Source organism: Dermacentor albipictus, chromosome 3, assembly GCF_038994185.2.
Source record: "Dermacentor albipictus isolate Rhodes 1998 colony chromosome 3, USDA_Dalb.pri_finalv2, whole genome shotgun sequence".
NCBI classification, from domain to species: domain Eukaryota; kingdom Metazoa; phylum Arthropoda; class Arachnida; order Ixodida; family Ixodidae; genus Dermacentor; species Dermacentor albipictus.
In genome coordinates this window covers 108,714,556-108,734,804 of record NC_091823.1, presented here as the reverse complement: position 1 = coordinate 108,734,804, position 20,249 = coordinate 108,714,556, and the positions used below count along the sequence as shown (strand labels likewise).

Sequence of the window (20,249 nt, the reverse complement as noted above, 5' to 3'; positions counted from 1 at the left end):
TTTACAAACTTTCTACGTGTTGTGTGATTACCTGCTGTCGCACATTGATGAAAAAAAAAGCAAATAATTGTTTTCTGACCTGCGGTCGCTATGCGACACATGCGAGCTATGCGAACTGATTACCAGACAGTACGCAGATTCGGGGTAACTATGCAATATTCTCATTTCTCTTCGATTCTATAAGGATGAAGAAGTTACATGTGTATTATGATACACCATGTGGTACGGGGGTTTGCTGTTTCTTTGTTTCATAAACCCTTAGTAGCTCTTACTTTAAGCTCACTAGGATGAATTCGTCTAGAGTCGCAGAAGCAGCGCCGGATAATTCATATCGCATCTCATTATTCACCACTTGCCCGGTGACAACAGCACTGCTCAACCATTCAATCCCACCACTGGTTATTTTCATAGTAATAGCGGACACCGTGACTTCACTATATAGCACAAGATTTCCTGCTGGACTGGCACTCAGGGAAACGTGAACGGTAGTGTTTCAAGGCCGTTTTAGGACCTACAGCCACACCGGAATACAGATAAGCGTGGCCAGCCATTTACGAAAGGTGCAAAACTAGCTGCTAAGCATTCGAGTCACCATCCAAATGGCGTCGGGCGTTTGTCACGGACACAGAGCACTCCCGCGAAAGATAACTATAGCTTGCGAGGAGTCCTGTGGAGAAAGAAATGGTGGGCTGAGAAACGGGTTTGTAACATACACTTTTATTTTTTCTAATTCACGATAGCGCTTCTCTGCAATGCACATTTTCCCAGCCAGTGATGGCGCCTGTCATTGTTCAGATGAAGACGTAGTGCTAGTCACACATGATGGGTCCTGTCTCTTACGCGTTCTTTCATCACGTGAGCCACGCCGTTTTCCACACCATGAAAAACTGCGCTCCGCGCCGGCTGCGACAAGCACTACGCCGCGATTACTTTGACAAAACGCCTCGAAAGAAAGCTAGCTTTACAAATTCGGGCGCTTTTTTATTACCCGTGCCTTAAGCGGCCTCTCGTACCATCTGCTTCGATTCTATTTTTTTCCAGTTTGTATTTAATTCACTTGCGGTTGCACGTGATTGCTGCCACAAAAAAAAATCATCGTCATCATCATAAACCTATCTTTATGTCCACTGCAGGGCGAAGGCCTTTCCCTGCGATATACAATTACCCTTGTAACCGCGCCAGTTGATTCTAACCTGCGCCTGCAAATTTCTTCATTTCATCACCCCACCTGGTTTTCTGCCGCCCTCGACTGCACTTCCCTTCGCTTGCCACCCATTCCGAAACTCTAATGATCCGCTGGTTATTGAGATATCCGCTGTTTAACCTCATTATCAAGCCTTCCCAGTCTAATAGCTTGCATATTTCTTCTAAACATGGAGTGAGTAGCATTGGAGAGATTCTCTATGCTTGTCTGACTTCTTTCTTAATAGGTAGCTTTCTACTTTTCTTGCGGAGGAACAAGGTCACTGTGGAATGTTTCTAGATTTTCCGCAACTTTCCCAAGATATTCACGTATGCCTCCTATACTCCTTGATTAAGCAATGCATCTATGACTTGTGGTATCCCTACTGAATGAAATGCCTTTTCATAATCTATAAAATTTATATAGAAAGGTTGATTGTGCTCCGCAGATTTCTCAATTACCTGATTGATGATAAGGATGTGATCCATTGTGGAATATCACTTCCTGAAGCCAGCCTGCTCTCTTGGTTGATTGAAGTCAAGTGTTGCTCTGATTCTATTGGAAATTATGTTCGCCAATATTTCATATTATACTGAAAGCAAGATAATGGGCCTATAATTGTTGAATTCTTTAACGTCTCCGTTCTTATGGATTAGTATATAGCTGTCATCTCTCTAGCTCTCTTATACAACGGAGGTCGTGAGGCATTGCGTGTAAACAGCTGCAAGCTTTTCAAGCATAATATCTCCTCCATCTTTCTGATTAAATCGACTGTTATTCTATCTTCATCGGCCACTTTTCCCCGGGACATGTCTTGCAAGGCCCTTTTAACTTCATCGCTAGTCATATAAAGAGCCTCTGCATCCTGTTCTTTGCTACTTCCGACAAAGCTAGGTTTCGTGGCTGCTCTAGGCAGAGTACCGGTCAGTATAGAATTTTTCTGCTGCTTTTACTGTATCATCGAAATTGCTGATTTCATTACCCTGCTTATCATTCAGTGCATACAGTTTACCTTATCCTGTACCAAGTTTTTTCTCACTGATTTCAAACTGCGGCAATTGTTTTTGCTACTTCCTCAATCTTCCCACGTTATAATTTCGAATACTCCTTACTTTGTTCTTGTTAGTTAGTTATTTAAATGGGGTTTAATGGCGCAAAAGCAGCTAAGGCTATGCTGCGCCAAACACGTTGTTCTTGTCCTTGTTGATCCGCTTTGACAGTTCAGTGAATTCTGTCTGATCTCTCTAGTTAGACACTTTCATGCTTTGTCGTTTCTTCTACAGAGAGAATACGCGGTAACTACTGGTTACTCCATGATGGTGGTGTCTCAGCGTAAATACCTGCAGAGCGCAAGCTCAGACAAAGGACAAAGGTTCGCTCACAGTGCTTACTTCCAACAACTATTTTTTTCGAAGACAGCCCGCACTTCCACTCTACGAGTCGCAGTCACAATAGATGAACGAACGATCGAGTTCACAAGCTCATCGATGCTCATACCAATTTCGCCTAAGAAGCATTTTTTTTCTTGAGGAGCTATCGCATTCGGATTGGCTTCGTAACGCGCGTTACGCCGGCTCGATTGAGTGTCCAATCTCTCTCTCTCTCTCACACACACGCACACGCACACACACACACACACACACACACACGCACACGCACACACGCACACGCATATATATATATATATATATATATATATATATATATATATATATATATATATATATATATATATATATATATATATATATATATATACTACGCGCTAGTTACGCTGGAAGCTGAGGACGCAGAAGTGTGTGGTAGCTGCTGCAGAACCGAACATTACACGACTTTTCACTTGGAACTGACTGCTTGCCTTTTCCTCTCTACGTAGCGGATACTGGACGGTTGAAGTTGACGAGCGGGACGAGCGGAGGGAAAAAACGGCGTTTATAACACCTGACGGTCTCTATGAATTTAAGGTACTCGCGTTTGTATTGTTCCGCTCCGGCCATATTTCATCGCATGATGGATAATTTTATCTGACCTCAAGTGGCACTCGTGTTTAGTCTACTTGAACAATGCAGTTGTCTTTTCCACCACGTTTGAAAAGCACGTCAAGCGGTTTGAGGCGGTTCTTCAGGTCACCAGCACCGCCGGCCTGTCTCTGAAGCCTGAAAAATGTCACTTTGGATATGAGGAGCTTAAATAAATTTCGGAGTCATATTGTCAGCAGAACCGGTGTTCGCCATGACCGTGGCAAAGCCTTGGCAGTCGCTTTGTTCCCGATACCGAAGACAAGGCATGATGTGTGCCGATTTTTAGGATTTTTGCGTACTACCGCCGTTTTGTGCTCAATTTTTCTGAGACCGCCGAATCTTTGCACCGACTCGTCGAGACGAAGCCAGATTTGTTTGGGGCACGACACAATCCGACGCTTTGTCCAACCTTCAGCGACGTGTACAGACACCACCAATCCTTGGTCCCTTTGACACAGACGCCGACACAGAAGTGCACACTGATGCTAGTAACGTTGGTCTCGGAGCGACATTCGTGCAATTTCAAGCTGGTGTTGAACGCGTTATTGCCTATGTCAGTCTTACCTTGTCTGCTGCTGAAAAAAAAAAGACTACTCAGCAACTGGAAATGAGATGTCTGGTGGTCGTGTGGGCTATCCAGAAGTTCCGGCCATATTTGTACGGACGTATACGGACGTCACCGACCACCACTCTTCCCGCTTGCTGGCGAATATCAAGAATCCTTCAGGCCGTCTCGCAAGATGAAGCCTTTGGTTGCAGGAATTTGACGTGACAATTGTGTATAAGTCTGGTCAGAAACGCACCGACGCCGACTGTCTCTCTCTCGCCCCCGTCAAACCCGCACCCCTAGATGCCGACAAGGACTGTGGTTTTGTTTGAACGCTTCCTTCGTTAAACCTAGCTCAAGAGCAACGCCAAGATTCTGAGCTGCCACCCTTGATTGAATACCTTGAAGGACGCCGCCAACAACCGCCGCGGCAGTTTGCGCGTCACTTGTCATCTTTCTGCCTGCGCAGCGACATCCTGAACAGGCGGAACTTTAATCATACGGAAACCGTTTTCCTACTCGTTGTTCCCGCTTCCCTCCGTGACGGCATTTTACGTGCATGCCATGACGAACCGCATCTTGGTTTCACGCGTATTGTGGCAAGGACCAAGCAGAAGTACTACTGGTGAAAACTCAAACACCGTGAAGCAGTACGCCAGAAGTTGTCGAGATTGCCAACGTTGCACAGTTCCACCAATGAAACCAGCCGATCTGCATCAGCCTGTACGACCTCCTTGCTGACGTTTTGAATGAGTCGGGATTGATTTACTCGGCCCGTTTCCCAAGTTTTCTGCTGATAACCTCTAGATCGCTGTCGCCAGCGATTACCTCACTCGATACTGCGAAACCCAAGCCATTCAGCTAGCCACTGCTTCAAATGTAGCCAACATCTTTGTCAAGACTATCTTCCTTCGACATGGTGCTCCCCGCTGTCGTCATCACAGAGCGTGGTAAGGCCTTCACCACCCAGTTGGTCCAAAATATTCTGCAGCTTAGTGGAACAACGCACCCTACGGCGACTGCGTATCACCCGCAGGCCAACGGGTTAACTGAGCGTCTCAACAAAACAATTGCAGATATGCTTTCCATGTATAACGCCACGGATCATAAAAATTGGGACGAACTGCTTCCGTGACATTTGCGTATAACACTGCCTTTCAAGAAACCACCGGGTTTCCTCCTTTTTGTCTGCTCTATGGGAGTGACGTCACCACTATGCTCGACGTGATGCTCCTACCAGCACCTCTGATTCGACCACACCAGGTACAGACGCTTTTGTTCAGCGTGCCGAAGAAGCATGGCACCTTGAACGGCAAGAAATTCTATCTCGACAAGTCAAGAAGCTCGTCGATAAAACATACGCCACCGAGACGTAAAATAAAACCCTGGAGATCTCGTATGGGTTTGGACCCCTATACGCCAGCGAGGCCGCTCAGAAAAATTACTGTGATGTTACTCTGGACCTTACATAGTTTCGCCTAAGTCCTGTCAACTACGATGTTGTCCTAGACGAAACATGGCACCACTTTCGTAGACCACGTTTGTCTGACATTGTTCACGCCCCCATGGATAAAGCCCTAGCACTCGCGCTGACTCCCATCTACAAACTCTGTTGTGCGGTCGCTGTTCTCATGCCCGTTGTCTTTGTCATTTGTTAAAATTTTATCCCTGTGGTATTTAACATGCCCCCAACTTTTTTTTTTGGCTTAAGTTTCGTGTAGTTGCACTGAGACGAAGTCTCTATACTTTTTCTTGGGGCGGGGGGAGAGGGAGGGGTAATGCCGCGCGCTAGTAACGCTGGAAGCCGAGGATGAGGTTGTTTGCGCGGTATATATATATATATATATATATATATATATATATATATATATATATATATATATATATATATATATATATATATATATATATATATATATATATAGTCTACGGCGCCACGCATGTGACTGCATAGTGCCGTCCATGCACATATCCCATTCACCGCGTCATATCTCTCTCTCGCTCTCACTCTCATTTTAAACATTGTCCTCAACCATTCCCCCAGCTTAGGGTAGCCAACCAGATGCTTTTCTGGTTACCATCTCTGCCTTCTCATTTCTTTTATCCTTCGCTCTCTTATAAATTGTGCAGATTTCCGCCTTTAATTGTAGTTAGTTGTAACTGCATTTGTGGGCAAGTCTGGACATTTTTCTGACAGGATTAGATCGTTGGATATGTTTTAATGTACTGATGTGACACGTATGCGTGGGGTCAGGTCTTTAGTTTTGCAATTTCCCGAAACTTTTTTTTTCTAAACGCGTAATGAAGTCACACTAGGGGCACACCGAGCCATAAGTAATTGTGTGACGTCTTCGAATTCCTCTGAAACTGTAGTATTTATATTGCCAATTTAGAGATATTAATTTCAAGTTGACTTATAAGATAGTACTATTTGTTTAAGTTATGGAGAAGACAGAAAATGCAGTAGGCTTCTTTCTGTGGTTGCTAACAAAGGACTTTTTAGTTCCTTCTGAAGAGCATTTGACATTTGTTTTAAAACCTTGCTTCATGTTAGCTGGAATACCATATACAAATGTGAGCATCTTCTTCAATAAAATTAGCTCGGAGTACGCATTCGCTTGGTATTTTTTCTTGGCCCTTCTGTTCTTCGCAATTTCGTCATGATCGTAATATGTCTCCTTTGTTTGTTCTCAAAGTAATTGAGTGGCTGAAATTGATAGGATAATAACGCAGATCATTGCGATGTGAAGAATCATCGTAATGAAGAATAATCTTGGAGAAGGCAACCACACGAAAGAAAAAAGCAAGGAAAACTCAAGGGCCGTTCCAAGCCGATCAATCTTAGGCTATAGCTTAGCCAACAAATGTTCCTTTATTAACCTCGTATAATACTTGGTTGAGAAACTTCGTCCTTGGCATGTGGTTGCTAAATTTGCTTCGTCTTTCTCGGTCTGCAGCTCTTGCGTATACGTGTCGGCGGCTGTGCTAACACGAGGTTGTGACCTGGGATTCCAGGCCCTTCATCGCTAGCGATGCCTCTGCAGGAATCAAGACGCCTATTTCCCAGAGTTTTTCGTCCCTACGTGCTCTTTGTTTTCGTGTATGCTAACATGTCCTGCATCGTAATTGACTGACGCCTTTTCCTACGAAATATTTTTGCATAAAAAGCTTCTTTTATGAATACGAGCCCCGATAAAAATTGAACGCGCGGCACGAACAAGCGCCTTCTATATTTTCTAGGTGCGTTACCTTCCATCTTGGAGTGATTCCTGGGGCTGTAATATTTAAGGAATCATAAGGATGAGAATAGGCTGGGGTGCATTTGGCAGGCATTCTAAAATTATAAACAGCACGTTGCCACTATCCCTCAAGAGAAAAGTGTATAACAGCTGTGTCTTACCAGTACTCACGTATGGCGCGGAAACCTGGAGGCTTGCGAAAAGGGTTCTACTCAAATTGAGGACGACGCAACGAGCTACGGAAAGAAGAATGATGGGTGTAACGTTAAGGGATAAGAGCAGATTGGGTGAGGGAACAAACGCGAGTTAAAGACATCTTAGTTGAAATCAATAAAAAGAAATGGGCACGGGCAGGACATGTAATGAGGAGGGAAGATAACCGATGGTCATTAAGGGGTACGGACTGGATTCCAAGGAAAGGGAAGCGTAGCAGGGGGCGGCCGAAACTTAAGTGGGCGGATGAGATTAAGAAGTTTGCAGGGACAACATGGCCATAATTAGTACACGACCGGTGTAGTTGGAGCAGTATGGGAGAGGCCTTTGCCCTGCAGTAGGCGTGACCAGGCTTCTGCGGCTGCTGCGGCTACTGCTGCTGCTGCTGCTGCTGCTGCTGCTGATGATGATGATGATAATAAATGCGAAAGCATTATATGCCCCAGTACGCGAGGATCTGTCGCCATCGGCGTAACCGAGAAATGGTACCAAAAATGGCCCAAGGCGCAAAGAGTAAAAACACACCAAGGGAATGCTCTGATTGACAACAAATTTGTCAGGGAGGTTTCTCTAAGCAAATTAATTAATGTCTTTGAAAAGAAAACGTGGTACATTTCGGTCTGAGTGGGAAAGATCCCAGGTTATCCGCGATGCAAGACGAGCACACTTAGCCGACGCCACGGTGACTCCACAAATCTACTGACTAAAGGTATGCCTAGTGCGTGCGTTCATGAGCGCGTTCATGGCCTTGCGAGGTCTACAAACGGTATAATGCTTACGCATTTCCACACGTAAGTTGCGTTAAGTGCGCCTGCAAAAGCTTTTTCATCCGATCCTATTACTATCTTATCATCCGTCCCACTGAGTGTCCGATCTGAATGACAGCGAGGGTGTGGTTTCGTGCGAACCATGACGAACGGCAATAAGAACCGAAGGGGAAAAGAATTATTACATAATACGGGCCCTGAGCTGGGCCAACATAATGCATCGATTTCTTTCACTCCGATTTTATTCCGTTGTTATCGACAGTAATTCACAGTCACCATGTTCCAGGCGACAACGTGTTGGAAATAGAATTTGTGTAAAATCGTTACATTATCCCGACCCTGGATTGTACATCGTAACTACGCTTCTGGGGCCGCATTCACAAAGCTATAGAGCGTATCTCTTAGGCGCCCGTTCCTGCGGCGAGCGTCGGCGTAGGCGTCCTGCCTCGTAACCGAGCTAACCAGCACAGCGAAAGATACGAGCAAACGCAGAGCGCCGCGGGGGATGAAAAAAGCGGCGAGGGCGAAAAGAGCGCGAGGAGAAAAGCGGAGGAGGAACGTATGGCGAAAGCGTAGTGCTGCGCACGAGGGGCATAGCGGCGACGATGGCTACGAGATGGCGCCAGAGACTCACACGTCGTCTGCACGGAAACAAAGCGCTGCATGAGCGGCAGTTGTCTGTGGCGGCTGCCGTGAATCACACCCGGGCGTCACCCACGCGCTTTCTCTAGCGATATCCCAATTAGTGAGGCAGTCGCGCCACACTTCGCTCCATTTGCAACGTGCCGCATGAGACAGATTGTCCGCGCCAGCCAATATATAGCGAAATCAAAACACGTATAGAGCTGCGCTCATATTTCGCATTAAGGAGTATTGTATTCATCGGTGATTTTTGTTTCGTTCGTAAGTGTTATTTGCCATTGGCCGTCCGCCTACACTAATAGTATGTCCAAAAGAAGGGTTGGTTGGAATTTTCTCATGCGAACAATTCTAGCGTAAGAGGTTTTTGTCAGTACGGTCCTTCATATAAAGTCTTGCTTGCCCCGAGTCATTATATTGCTCGCGCGAAAACGCGTGTGCTCATTATACCATCTAGAACAGCCACTCAGCACGAGGGATGGTAAGAAATGATTATAATAGAAAGAAAACAATCATTATTACATGATTCGTTTTTTTCTACTGGTAATAGTATTGACTTATCGGTTAACGTTGGTGTCGTGTGAAAGTTGTACGATCTTGCACGGGCTACAATTCACCTGCAGGTTCTTTAGACACACCGTAGGCACCATGTTGTTGTATGGTCGTATTCGGAGGGATAGTGAGCTGAAACTAGGAACAGAACATCGTCAGACACGCTAGCCATAAATCGCACGTGTACAATACAGCCAATGAGCCAAAAAGAGCAGTCGTGTTCACTTGGCCAAGTTCCCTGCAAAAGCAAGCATGTGGAATTCGAAAGCTGGTACAACCAAGAACCAGTGGCGCATTCTTGCGATAGCTTGGAACTCAAACCAAATGAAAAAAAAATCACTTACCCCATGGCAAGGCGAAGGATGGTGATGCTTATCTATATCGCGGTGTTTTTCACTTCTTATCTCTGGCGATCCTTCCGAACAGAATAAATCAATAGGCGACGTCTCGATGCACGCGTTATGAATTACTAATGGCGGCGCCTGATTAGCATGTGACCTTTCCGGGCACACGCTATAGCATCGTTGCGTCAATAGGAAACCAATTAAAAAAAAGGAAACTTGGGTCGCCAAACTCGCGAGAATGAGTGTCTCGGATGCGCCACCGCTCGAGCGGACACGCACTTCTTATTTTTCTATTTTTTGTTTTGTTTTACGCGATACATTTGCATACAACTGGACGATGAAGCCTATTTCGCAAACGCACCACCCGTTCTTTTGTGAGCGCGAGGTGCATGCGCGAAATTTTCCTGCTTGACGAAGCGCGTAGAAGTTTCGATCCAGATCGGAAATTGCGTGTCAAGATACCTTTCCTTTACCATGTTTTATCTCTCGCATCTTTTTTTCGCAGGGGTCGCAGTCCTTGAGGATAGCGAAAAAGTACGTCAGGGTCGGCGTCATAGTGTACTTCGTCATCGTTCCCGTTGTCTCCAGTATTGCCATCTCCCACGTGTGGGCCGTAGGCAACGCGGACGTCACTTTCTTCCTGCCGTATATAAGGTACGCAAAAAAAAAAATCCCGGAGGGCACCTAAGCACTTCTTATGAATTTTGAATGCGAAAGCATTGATGTCCAATTGAATGCCGCTGAGCGGTCCTTCGAGTTGTGCGCCTCGAGTAATGCATCATAGCGGTACGTGCTGAGCAAGCCATCGAGGAGCAGCAGCCTGCGGTGCCAACGCCGCATGCCACCGACGCGGCGATACCCTCTCCCCTCACGTAACACCTGGCGAGCTGTCGCGGCAGCAGGTGTTTCGTTTCGCCCCCTCTGCTCCGCCGAGGCATGCCCGTGCAGTGGCGTCGCAGCCAATGCGAACTCCGTCGAGGCACGCTCGCGATTTGGTGTCGCAGCCAATGGGAATTTAGGTGCCGTTTCACTACTACAGACACCGCCTTTACTGCTCAGTGAGCCATTGGACGCTTTGGTATCAGGATACTTTTGATAAATTCTGTGAACTAGTTTACGTGCCGAATCCACGATCTGATTATAAAGCGCGCCATAATATGCGTGTGGGAAGGGGTAGGAGAGGCTCCAGATTAATTTTGACCACCTGTGGTTCCTTAAAATGCACTCATCGCACCAGTACATGAGCGTTTTTGCATTCCACTCCATCGGAATGCGGCCGCCGCAGTTAGAATTGAACCTGCGACCTCGCCATCTCAATGTCATAGCCACTGGGCTACTGCGGCAGGTACTTTTGATTTGACGAGCCATCTCTGACAACCTTTGTTTTACACCTTGGCACATTCTACACGTACAGTAGAATCTCGATAAACGGAAATCGGTTAAACGGAATCAACGCTTAAACGGAACAAACGCCTCGCAGTTGGTTGGTTTTGTATTAAGGCAATGTAAAAAAAATCCCGTTAATCGGAACTCGAATTTTCAGACCACCGCATAAACGGAACCGAAAATAGACTCGAAACCACAACTTGACGTTCACGCAGAGCCCCATCGTGGTACGCATCACTGTCTCCCCTTCTTTCTCGCACACTGTAACCGCATCGCTTGCTCTCTGTCACGGTGCGCTTGCTGTTGTTAGGCTTCAGCCTTACATCCTCTGTTTAGCGTCGTCTGCGACATTTCGTCGCCAAGTGTTGTAGCAGACATCAGCATTGTAGCTGATGTCTGTCCCCCCCGATGAAAGCGAAGACGACTATGAAGAAGTCGAACACGAGACTGCCGACTCTGATCCTGTGGTGACACCTGCGCAGGCGGAACCGGCAGTCCAAATGCTGAAGAGTTTCTTCCAACGAGAAGAAGGTTCTGAACTGTTTTTGAGCAGCCTGTCTAGTATGAGTGGTGCCATTCAAAGAAAACGGTTGCGAGAGCTCAAACAAGCAAACATAAAGTCCTTTTTAACAAGCCAATAAATCGCAGTTCCCACTGATCTCCGCGGAATAAGTGGACTACTGAGATTTTTTTTTTAAATTTTAGTAGTGCTCTGAAAAAAAGTTCATTGCTTACCGCTTTTGTGCAATAAAGTTTGTGCCCATAGCGTACCGTCCTCTTTAATACCTAGATTTTGCATCTGAGATCCGCTTCAGCGGAGACTGCCAATTGCGCGCACGCCTGCCTCGTCGGGACCAAGCAGTCCGGAACGGATTGCGAAATCTTGAACGGATTGCGAAATCTTGAACATTCTCTCTCTAAACGAAACTCCTGATAAACGGAACATGTTTTCCCGGTCCCTTGAGGTTCCGTTTAACGAGAGTCCACTGTATATGCCGTCACAACTATGGACACGGACACCACTGTAGCACTACACCATAAGCCTCGCAGCGACGGTACGGCTAGAGCATGCGCCTTGTTGGTTGGAGGTACAGCTTTCGAAGCTAGGTACCGGTGGGAACTGACCTATTTATTTAATCGGTAGATATGTGCGGCAGTGTGGTTCTTGGCTGATCACCGGGCTTCTCATCTCAAAAGGAGCCCTACAGAGGTTTCCTGGCACGTTCTCTCGTACCGCATTTTCGAGGCTGTCCTACAAAGCCTCTGCCACGGCTGCTGGAGGTAAACCAGAACTGCGGCAGGGAACAGACCGGTGAAAGTGGTATGAGCCACGTAAGCGCCAGATGCTCCGTGATAGCGGCACCTCAATGCATGAAAATGGGTCATCCGCCTAATTCATTGTGGTACCCACATTTAAGTTGTTGCAGTAACAACACCCCGTGGATAAACTGTCGCCATTCATGAGGACCAGACATGGGGCGGTGACATATTCCGGCTCTCACAATTCCTTCCGGCGCTTGCAGTGCAAGAAAATATGAGGCTCCGAGAGTGGCTTCCGTTGTTAATGGCGAGGGAGCCATTGCATGGGTTGTTGAACACCACCTATTGGCCGCTGCTAAAAATGAAGTTATATATATATCGCAATGTTAATGGGAGCAGTCGGTCTTCAAGATTCCAGTGTTAAAATTTCATTCGAACCGCAAAGAGCAGGCGTTTTCGCAATAGGCGCTGTTTACAAATGTCATTGTAACCTTTATGTAACCATAATAGTCGTAATTCAAATAAAGAGAGGCATTAGTGTTTCTTCAGTGCGAGTTTCTGAGCGTTTCCATGTCAGCACGATTTCAGTAAGATGTCATACTGTGGTAATCCTTAATCCAAATAAAATCTGGAGTAAGGTTTCAATAGTGGGCATGCTGTCTATTTTAGACGCAAATGAACGCATAAATGTCGCTGTTGCATCGAAGCTCAACGACTTTTAGGCAACTCTAGGCTTTCACGTCAGCTTAGACTTTGCTGCCTAGAATGTCCGACAGTTCCGCTTACTATCATAACTAGTAATTTGGAGAAAAGAAAAAAACGTAAAGTGAGAAAGATGGTTGGGCTGGGCGTTTCCCCCGTCACGCGTCAATATACGTGCTGCCCACTTTCCAAGATAATGCCACGTGACATGTGAGTTCGGCGGTTGCCTAGAAGGCGTCGTCCTGCCAAGCGTGCTATGAGCAGCACGATTCAATGTCAGAGCACGGTTCGAACTCTTACCACCTGGCAAGAAATAGGCTAGTTGAACACATGGAGATTCCATGTGTAGCACAAGTGCATTCACTTCATTATGCTGGTGCCACTTAGTAGAAAAGAAAATTCAGCTAAATTTTCTGCCCACTTGTGACCGCATCACCAAACAAAAATATGCCTTTCGGACTGTTTTATCGGTATAATACATGGCCTAAATATTTATCAAAAACAGCCCAATGACATCTGGCCACCCTATGCGCAGTCACAAAAGAACAGCGACCCAACCTACGATGCTTTCTTTCGCAAGCATCTCGGTAATAATCGCTGCTTACATGTTGAACATGACGATTAACCAAATGCCGTTATTGTGAGCCGCTGCAAGCTGGGAAATGATTTGGGAATATGGGCCTTAATTTAAAGCTATCGGATCGCAAGCATTTGAACGTTCCTTAACATGTCATACCCTCATTGTGCGAAGTAGTTTGCTTTGAGGAAAAATAAATCAAGTGAGCAAGGTGCGTCTTATCTGTACAATGAGCACTAATGCTCGTGTAATTTTTCGCCGCGGTATAGACGTTTCAGCAAATTCTCTCGTCGAAGTATATTATATTGTCCATCACAGAAAGTTCCGGCAGAGATTTACGAACCTCTGTATCTACGAAATAATGACGTTCCTATACAAAGGCCAGCCATTTTATGGCTTTTCCTGGAAGACCACCATCTATAGCAGCTGTCGTTGCCTCTCTGGGATTCAGCGTGACGCAACCGTGAATCGGGCGCTTCGTGAAAGTAGTGGTAGAGCGCCGACAACGAAATCATGCGCATGGGCAGTACGCTGAATGGCGGTGATGTAAGTGATTACGAAGCCAATAAAGCAATAAAAAAAATCTCAGCTACATGCGGCCAATGTTGCGCTACTTCGATTCATGTTACAGCTGCAGTTGGCTGTGGTGGTTGCACTGGAAGGGAATAATTTGGATGCAACACCAAGGTAACGACAGCCTTCGAATGTGCCCTGAACAATGTAATTTTAACGACCATGTCGTAACCGGGCATATTGCTGGCAGCAGGAAAAATAAAAGGTGGCCTGACGTTTTACCTGCCCAGCTAAAATGGTGCAGTGACGTAAATTCGCTTCCCTTAAATTAACATGCCGGTGTATAGGAGGATCTCGCGAACTTCCAATTCATTCATTTATGTTGTCACAATTCATTAAACTATTAATTTGTGTTGCCACAATTGGGCAGTTACGCGATCTGCACAGCTATCTTGAGTCGCACAATCTTATGTGCCTTTTTTCTGATTCTGCAGTCAGCTTTTGTTGTTGACAGTAGGTTTGGATATTATGGGTAAAAACAATAGCATCGGCAGAGAAAGTAATTCATGTGGAGTCTATTTCAACCATTGTAGCACACAAACAGATTGAATATGGGTTAATTTCTACGAGAGCTGGGATTAGCCAACCGGAGTGAAGAGTTCAGACATTTATTCATGGGCAGGAAAAGTTGCAGTTTGCTGGTGACTTTAGTCTGTGGAACCACGATAGACATCTAACGACGGAATGCCGAATGCTCCAATGAGGCACTGGGAGAGAGAAGTTAACTGCGCCCCGTGGCAACAGAAACATGCACAGTTTTACAGCACTGCACGTGATGAAACAACGGTGTCTAAACGGTCTATATGATTTCAAGGTCATTCTTGGGGATTTCAAGGTCATTTTGGGAAGTTGCAGAATGAAGGAAGGTTATTAACGTCACTGTTTCCGCCCTTGCTCTCACATAAGTGTTACATAGTTATTTCAATTAGGCTCAGTAAAGTCTGTCGTACGACTAGTGATTGGGACTTTGGGCACGAATACATGCGGGAATATTGTGGCTTTGAATATGGAATTAATCCTCTTTGTAGGTCGCAGTGATCTCCTGCTGCTGTCATTTACACGTTTTGCGGACACTGAAACATATGCGACAATATATCTCGCCTGCTCAAGAGAAAAACGGCAGCACCATCTTAACATTCATACATAAAAGTAAATGAAGATGTTGCAGTTGTATATGTCGTTTAAACAAGAGGTCACCATCCTTACTCGCCTCCCTTTTCCCGAACTTCATTGCTGAAAACGGCTTCGATTGGAACCTAAATCGTACCTAGTGACTTGTGTTGAATACTCCACATTAGTCTTATAAAACGCATTGATTAAAATAGCTTTAGTGTCAGAGGTAAAGCCGCATTTAGAATTCAATTAATGCCCATCCTGTAGCTGCTACAGTCGTTTACTTAGCGTTACCACTTGCCGCCAGTCTTGTTAAACGACCCCTAGGCCTCTATCACAAAGCACACCTGTGTACGCTGAAAGGGCTCCTAATAACAGGAGTCGCCTCATTGTGATGCATAACTCATTAGTGAAAACGGTTAGCCAATGCTAATTAACACACAAGAACGAAAAGGGAATCAGGGCCCCTGATCTGCAAGCGCGGAGCCACACAGGTTCCATTGAACTGCACGTATTTATGTAAGAGAGCTCGGGAAGGGGGTTGGGCAGACAACAGGGCATTATAGCCACGGATGCCGGAGCTCGCAAAAGCTCATCCTTGCAAGGCCAGCGTTGCATCAGCAAAAGGCATGCGTGCACGCCCCGTGCAGGAGGAGGAAGAACACGCCCCGGGTGAGCAGGGACGGGGGGGCTTTCTCCAAGGCCGGGGGTTCCATTAATTGCGTCACGCGTTCGAGACAGCACGGTGCAGCCGCGGCAAACGCACGTGCTCCGTACGAGGCACCCGTCCTCCAGTTGCAAGCGTCGTCATTCTTTATTCGAGCCGCGCTTCACCGCTGAGACGGAATTTTGATGTTACACTTTCCCGAAGAACCCAGCCGGGGGCACGTATATGCATGATCCCACCGCCGTCGCCTTGCGCGTGGCTGCGCAATTCTTGATTCAGAGGAAGCGGGATGCCGGAATTCACTTAATGTATGCACGCTGGTTGCGATGGGCGTCTATGGGGTCCGCTCTTATCGGAGAATCGAATGGCGCTGAGCGCGATAGGAATGGGCATCTGGTTTGAATGCTGTGGCTTCGCGAAAGCGGCCGTCATGTCTTAAGCCGTTTAGAAAAACTGTGTGCCAAATATTCAGCCCTATTGAATTCTTGCAATCTTCATTTATCATCACCATTATCATCATCATCAACAACCTATATTTATGTACACTGCAGGATGAAGGCCGCCCCCAGCGATCTCCAATTGCCCCTGCCTTGCGGATTCCACCTTGCGCCTGCAAATTTCCTAATCTCGTTTCCTGCCGTCCTAGACTGCCCTTTACTTCCCTTGGAACCCATTTTGTAATCTAACATTACATAGTTTATCCGCCATGCACATTATATGGCCTGCTCAGGTCCATTCTTTTATCGTGTTGTTAACCACAATATCGACTATTACCATTTGCTCTCTGATTCACACCGTTCTCTTTCGGTATTTAAAGACATTTCTTGTTCCATCACTCTTTGTGTGGTCCTAAACTTGTTCTCGAGCACCTTTGTTAACTCCCAAGTTACTGCCACACATGTTAGCACCGGTAGAATGCAATGATTGTACACTTTTCTTTTCTTCGACAGTGGTCAGCTCCTACGTCAGGATTTGTTGCCATCTTTATTTTTCTGTAAAGTTCCTTGTCATGATCAGGGTCTCCTGTGAGTAACTGAACTAGATAAACGTACTCCTGCACAGATTTTAGAGGTTGAATGGTGATCATGAACTCTGATTGCCTTGCCAGGTAATTGAACATTACCTTTGTCTTCTGCATATTAATCTAAAACTCTACTCTTACACTTTCTCGTTTAAGGTCATCCATCATTTGTTGCAATTGGGCCCCAGTGGGGCTGAACATGACATTGTCAGCAAGCCGGAGGTTGCTGAGATATTCGCCATTGACCCCCGCTCCTAAACCTACCAAGTGTAATAGATTGAACACTTTTTCTATAGCAGGAATTGGAGAGATTGTTTCGACTTGCCTGACTTCTTTCTTGATAGGTAATGCTCTTTTCTTATCGAGAAGCAAGTTTAGCATGATGAGAAGCACTAAAGCAAGCGTCACAATGAGCTAAAGATTCTATCCATAAACGTCTTCTCCAAGCGTTAACTAGGAACACTGGTTCATCTCTTTAAAGGAGTGTAGATGAACTGCTTCACATGTAGTGGGCTTGGAAATGCTGTCAGTTCAGAAGCTCCCATGACTGCATTATCACTTTAAAGAAAGCGTCTGAGGGCGCTCGGACGGCAATTTTTCAGCGATATCTTTTTCGAACATCCACTGCGCGAACAATAACCAATATTAAAGAACAAGCCCTATAAGTGTCCTCAGATGTATTAAAAACATGTAGACTACAGCATTGCTTTGGCTAGTTCTTTATAATTATAAAGTATTTTCTTATAAATAAATATGCAGCGACGTCACTGGTTATAATAAGCTGCATCACTTGCCATTATGGTTCACACACAAATCATGCACCTGCCGCGGCGGCTTAGCGATGATGGTGTTGTGCTGCTAAACACGAGGTCGTGGGATCAAATACCGGCCGCGGGAGCTGCATTTAGGTGGGGGACGAAATGCAAAAGCGCTCTTGTCCCGTGCATTGGGGGCACGTTATGCATTCGCTGGGGTGGAAATTATTCCGGAGTACCCCACTTCGGCGTGCTTCATGAGCAAGTCGTGATTTGGGCACGTAAAACCCCAGAATTCATTCAGTAATCCCTTCATAAATCATGCACAGAGTGCTACGAAGTTTTCGGTGTTTTTCCACTCACCGGTACACAACAAACTTTCTTTTTATTCCGACTTATTCTCCTAAGGTGGACCTGCTGGCGCGTGATTGTTACAAAACTGCTTTACGACAAGATGGGTTCTGTTTTGTCGACGAAATGTAACCTGGGCCAGTATAACTCGACAATTCGTTTCACTCGACTCCATTCCTCTTTTATCATCACTGTGCGATCCATGCAACGCCATAAGCGACACAGGCAAGCAACGCGAGTCAGCGATAAAAGCGAGCATACCACCCAATGAACACTCGTTACCACAGGGGTTTAAAGAGATGGTCAGGTCTTGCTCCAACGTCTCCACTCGGGCTTTGCCTCGACGCCGGACGAGATCGAACCACGTAGCTGCTACACCAGTAAGAAAACAAACAACAGCTACAAATGACAACGAAAACGGACTCGCAGGCCCCCGCGACAACAGATGACGCAGAGCAGCCAACTAACGACGAGCCAAATACTCACGAGTGTCTCGACTGCCGAATGCTGCGATGCCGCCTGACGGCCCGACACCTAATTTAGCATTGTCCGGCACACGCAGCGGTACTAGCCAAACGTGTCGACGTAGCCACGATCATGGACTACGAAAGCTCTATCACAACAGCGGCTCGGAACCGATGACCCGTGCTCGACTCCTGCTTGGCGTTCGCCAGGGAGAGTGGCCTCATTCATACAGAGACTATAGTCATGTGACAGTGGTGAAGGTTCAGTGACATAGTTTATTCAGTTCCCCTCAACGACCTCCCCTAAACAAGCTAAACGGCCCAGCTCCATCGCAATAAGCCTATAGTCTTTATTCAACCCTTCTGGGCTCGCCAATTCTGGTGTTAGAGTGGGTAAAGCACGTAAACTGACAAGGCATATGAATAAAGCCGTTACGTTATTCCGACCCTGGACAGCAGCTAACTGGAATTATACTTCTGTGCGGTGCTTGTTTTCTTATTTATTCCATGACATGCAGTGCATAAACATATTTGTTTATAATAACTGGCGTCTTGTAAGTGGTGGAACGCTGCACTGCGCAGCACGGCTAAAGGCAAAGACATGATGAACCGAGACCCTTCATCACGTCATTATTCACAGCAATGCTTTGCAGCGCAGTGTTCTGCGTTCTACCATGTAAGAGAACCAACTAGTCCAATAGACAGCTAAAATATGTTTTTTCGTTTTGGCTATTTCTGAGATTTTTCAGCAACAAGTAGTGCGAGAAAAGATACGTCTAAAAATACTGTCGTATATTGGCACATTTAGGATACCGCATACATAGTATCATTAGCTAGGCTACAGGTCTGAATTTTCGCGTATATTGAGGAGCGTTGTGGCTTGTCGCATTGCACGGCTGAAGCATTTCAAGTGTACCAATTGTAAAGTTTGTGCAGATGGCACAGCTTTCACTGTGCATAAAAAACGGTGAACCCTTTCTGTGCAGCGACTCCGGAGGTGACCCTCCTCAGAGCGGAGTGTTCGGGTTCGGTCTGACTACAGGGGCAATTGCGGGTACGCTTTCAAACAGGTGAACCGTGCTGTGAGTGTTATGTGCGTATGCATGCTGCAGTGTCTGCAACCAGTGTCGCAAGACTTAAGCTATAAGGTAGAACGCTGGAGATAGCACAATGGTTATAAGGACTAACAAGTTAAAGTGACTAGGCGGGCCCTCGACACGATGCACTGATGTAAGACAATGTGGAAAAAAAATGATACGCCTGCGTTGAAAATTCGGGAAGTTCACAGGGCTTTCATGATCGAAGAACTCAACGCAAAACACTAGCGCCAAAATTCTGCTGGACCAAATACTGCCAAATGCGGGGCTACAGAGCTGTAGCGACGTAGTACTATTTTCGCCCAATCGAAATGCTGTCGGTGCTGCCGCGAGTAAGAAATGCCAGTTGCCGATGTAAGCCACAAAGCGTCGTGGTTCACAGCGTCAAGGTGAGCAAGAATGAACGCACGTAGTGTCGTTCGTAGTTGATGCAGTCTGTCCCAGATGAAAGATGGAAAATGTTCGTCCAACGCGCCGCCTTTTGCTCTGCTGCAGCGATTGTTACGTTTTCCCTGCGGTACGTCACCGTCATGGACATCTCCAAGGCGAAGAACATGCCCGGGTACATCCTGCTGCTTAACTACTTCAACTTCCTGGCTGGCATTGGCATCTTCTTCGGTCTGCTCCTTGTTGCTATGAACCCTACCGGCCATCTGCGTAGGGATGGCACTTGGGTAGGAACTATTGCTCCTTATACTTTGCATAAGTGCTGCGAGTGAGTCATAGAATAAAGAATCATAAGAAGCACCTGCCGTACCTGGACGGAATGGGAACAGAA

General features: G+C 46.2%; 1 protein-coding gene across 4 annotated transcripts in view; it reads left to right on the top strand.

Annotated features, from left to right (window-relative positions):
- Positions 1-20,249, top strand: part of LOC135904899 (uncharacterized) — an 86,250-nt gene that overhangs the window by 52,282 nt on the left and 13,719 nt on the right. For 3 of the 4 annotated variants that reach the window (XM_070535923.1, XM_070535922.1, XM_065435896.1), the window contains 3 exons: positions 10,011-10,159; positions 19,361-19,428; positions 19,967-20,145. In XM_070535923.1, coding sequence (XP_070392024.1) covers positions 20,002-20,145 — 144 coding nt within the window. In that variant the 5' untranslated portion in view covers positions 10,011-10,159; positions 19,361-19,428; positions 19,967-20,001. Of the gene's footprint in view, positions 1-10,010; positions 10,160-19,360; positions 19,445-19,966; positions 20,146-20,249 lie in introns of those variants that run through there. The other variant, XM_065435898.1, reaches the window with a different exon arrangement.